This window comes from Mesitornis unicolor, unplaced genomic scaffold (assembly GCF_000695765.1).
Source record: "Mesitornis unicolor isolate BGI_N332 unplaced genomic scaffold, ASM69576v1 scaffold49788, whole genome shotgun sequence".
In the NCBI taxonomy this organism is placed as follows: domain Eukaryota; kingdom Metazoa; phylum Chordata; class Aves; order Mesitornithiformes; family Mesitornithidae; genus Mesitornis; species Mesitornis unicolor.
Genome location: NW_010200755.1, coordinates 1 through 2529, shown reverse-complemented (window position 1 = coordinate 2529; position 2529 = coordinate 1). Strand labels below are relative to the sequence as shown.

General features: G+C 42.2%; 1 protein-coding gene across 1 annotated transcript; it reads right to left on the bottom strand.

Annotated features, from left to right (window-relative positions):
* Positions 1 to 221: 221 nt before the first annotated feature.
* On the bottom strand, positions 222 to 2468 carry MED28 (mediator complex subunit 28; the record flags this gene model as incomplete). Its single annotated transcript, XM_010189845.1, has 3 exons — positions 222 to 541; positions 1010 to 1122; positions 2379 to 2468. Coding segments are annotated over 3 exons (401 nt in total), but the record flags the coding sequence as incomplete, so codon positions are not given.
* Positions 2469 to 2529: the final 61 nt, after the last annotated feature.

Below are 2529 nucleotides of genomic sequence, written 5' to 3'. Positions count from 1 at the left end.
ATTTAAATCTTCCAGTAAAACCAAACAGTAAAGTATTTTCATCATACCAGCAAAGATTTAGTTAGGGGAAAGCTAGGGCCACCTTTTCTAGAAGGAACAGGATGCATTCTGGAAAACACACTTCTACCAGAAAGCGTCCTGAATAGCAACTCTGGATATTTTCCAGTGAAATATAAAACCAATCCGTATTTTTGAAAAAAGAATTAAAAAAAAATTATTTTGCTTAACTGTCGTAATTATTTATATTTGTAGTACAAATTACATTATAACAAAAAGCATACAAAGTAATACCAACACCACTGCTTTGCATTGTTGAAAATATTCAGATATGTAAAATCAAAGATCATGTTTGCTTCATTGGGGCAGGAATATTAGCAGAAGCTTGTTCTAGGTAAGCTAATGGACCTTGAGGCATTTCTGCAGGCTTTTTGTGCTGTACGCTGATATCTTCTAGGACCTGCTGCCAGTGTCGGAGTTTACTCAAGTGCTTCTGAATTAATGCTTCTTTTCTCTGCAATTCGTTTCTTAATTCTGAAACATCCTATGGATGAAAAAAATGTGTATTAGTAAACAGACAGTATTCATAAGAATAACCACCTCACATAAGAATAATCACCTCACCAAAAGAGCATGTAATTTTTTTAGCTTGAGTTTTCAAGTTGATCTTATAGGGATTCTAATTATGAGGTGTCTTGTGAGCAGCACTGTGAATACCTTAGTTCCACTCTCCCAGGTCACATATTTCAGAGATCATGACTCTCAGCAAAATCTAACTAGTTTGTTTCTCCCAGTGAAACTATCATCTGTGTTCCAGTACTCCAGAGAAGAAGGCATCCAGCTGCCCCAGGTTCATGGCAAAAGCTATGATAACAGCTATGCTAACAGTTCTACCATCTTAAGATACAGCATCATGTTAAGAAACCCAAAATTAATGTGAACAAGGTGATCAACTGTACTGATACACAGCCTATCCGATCTAGCACAGCATAGGTAATTAATTTAAATATACCTCTTTAATTACTTGCTCTGGTTTCTGGACTGACAGCTGCAGTCTTTTTTGTAGGAAAAAGCATTCCGTTTGTCTTGCAACATCCAGAAACTTCTGGATGCACTGATCAACACCTAAACATAAAATAACAAAATAGAAAGGATTTCAAAAAAAGTATCAAGCTGATACTGGTAGTTGTCTGCATGCTATAAAAACACTTTTCACAGTACTTTATAGAACAAAAATCTTCACGTTTACTAAAATTAAACGTTGATAAACCCAGGATGTGCATAAAGTCTCCGTGTAAAACTTTGTTTTGTGAACTTCTCAGAACTTCTTTTAAAAAGGTGCAAGACAGCAGCTCTTTTTACCCAAGTTTCATTGCATTTTTGACAATTACAAAGAATGATAAAATAACTTGAGAAATTGACTGAAGAAAGAAAACATTTCACTGCACGCCCAAGCAACAAGCTCAATGTAAGGTTCTAATACAGACATATTTAGGAGAATATTCTGCCTTCATATGTTATGCACTACTGTTTTGATAATAAAAGCCCATCCCAGCACATGAACACGACCCAATAACCAGAAAAGAGTTTTCAAAATGCTGTTTTCAAAATGGCATTTGAGAGTCAGGCTTCAAAAATTTTTCAGAGAAAAGTATGATCCTAAACAGTAGTCAAGGGCCATTTTTTTTAGCTTTCTGTGTGTACCAGCTCAGTATGAATTACGCCTCCCGCAGAAGTGCCTGTCACACACGTCTTAAAGCATGGTTACTAAACAATCTAGGCTTTCCCTCTCCACCTTTTATTATTGCTTTGCCTAGCTTCATAAAGCACCGTATTAGCTTCCTAGTTTTTGAACCATGTATTTCACTGCACGTTAATGTAACGCCACACAACCCCTGAAGCCGGCTGGCACATAGACTTTTCCACAAGACCCCCGTCATTCCCGGGGAGGTTTCTTTCCACGTGAATCTCCCACGGCTGCGAACAGCGTTGCGCCTGGGAAGGGGTGAGCAACCCTGAGTTAGCCCAGAGTCATCCCAGAGTCACCGTTCAAAGATCCTAAAATGGTTTCTAAACCTCTTTTGGCCTCAAATGACAACGCATACCCCCTCACCCCTCAGCCAAGCCCAAATGCAATTGCAAAACTTCAAGAGTAGTTTTAGGGGAAGCTGGCCCACAGCCTTGCCCCCCAGCCATACCCCTCGGTATTTCAGGCCTGTAGAATAAAACAGTGGCGTGTTCGAAGCTTCTGTGAAGCCGAACCGAGACAGAGCACCTTGGCTCTGCCCGAAAGCCGCCAAGAGATCAGCCCGCCCTGGCGGGCGTGCGGCGGGACCACTGGGCGCCGCGGCGACACCCCACCATCCACCCTAAGCCCTCACCGGTGCGGATCTCCTCCTGGTCCGTGCCATTCACGTAGTCCTGGCTCACCAGCGAGGCGAAACAAGCCTGCAAGAGAGGGAAGCGCGGAGCTAGAAGAGCGGCGGAGGACCGGCGCCGTGAGAGCAGCGCCCACCCACCGCCTCCCCCATC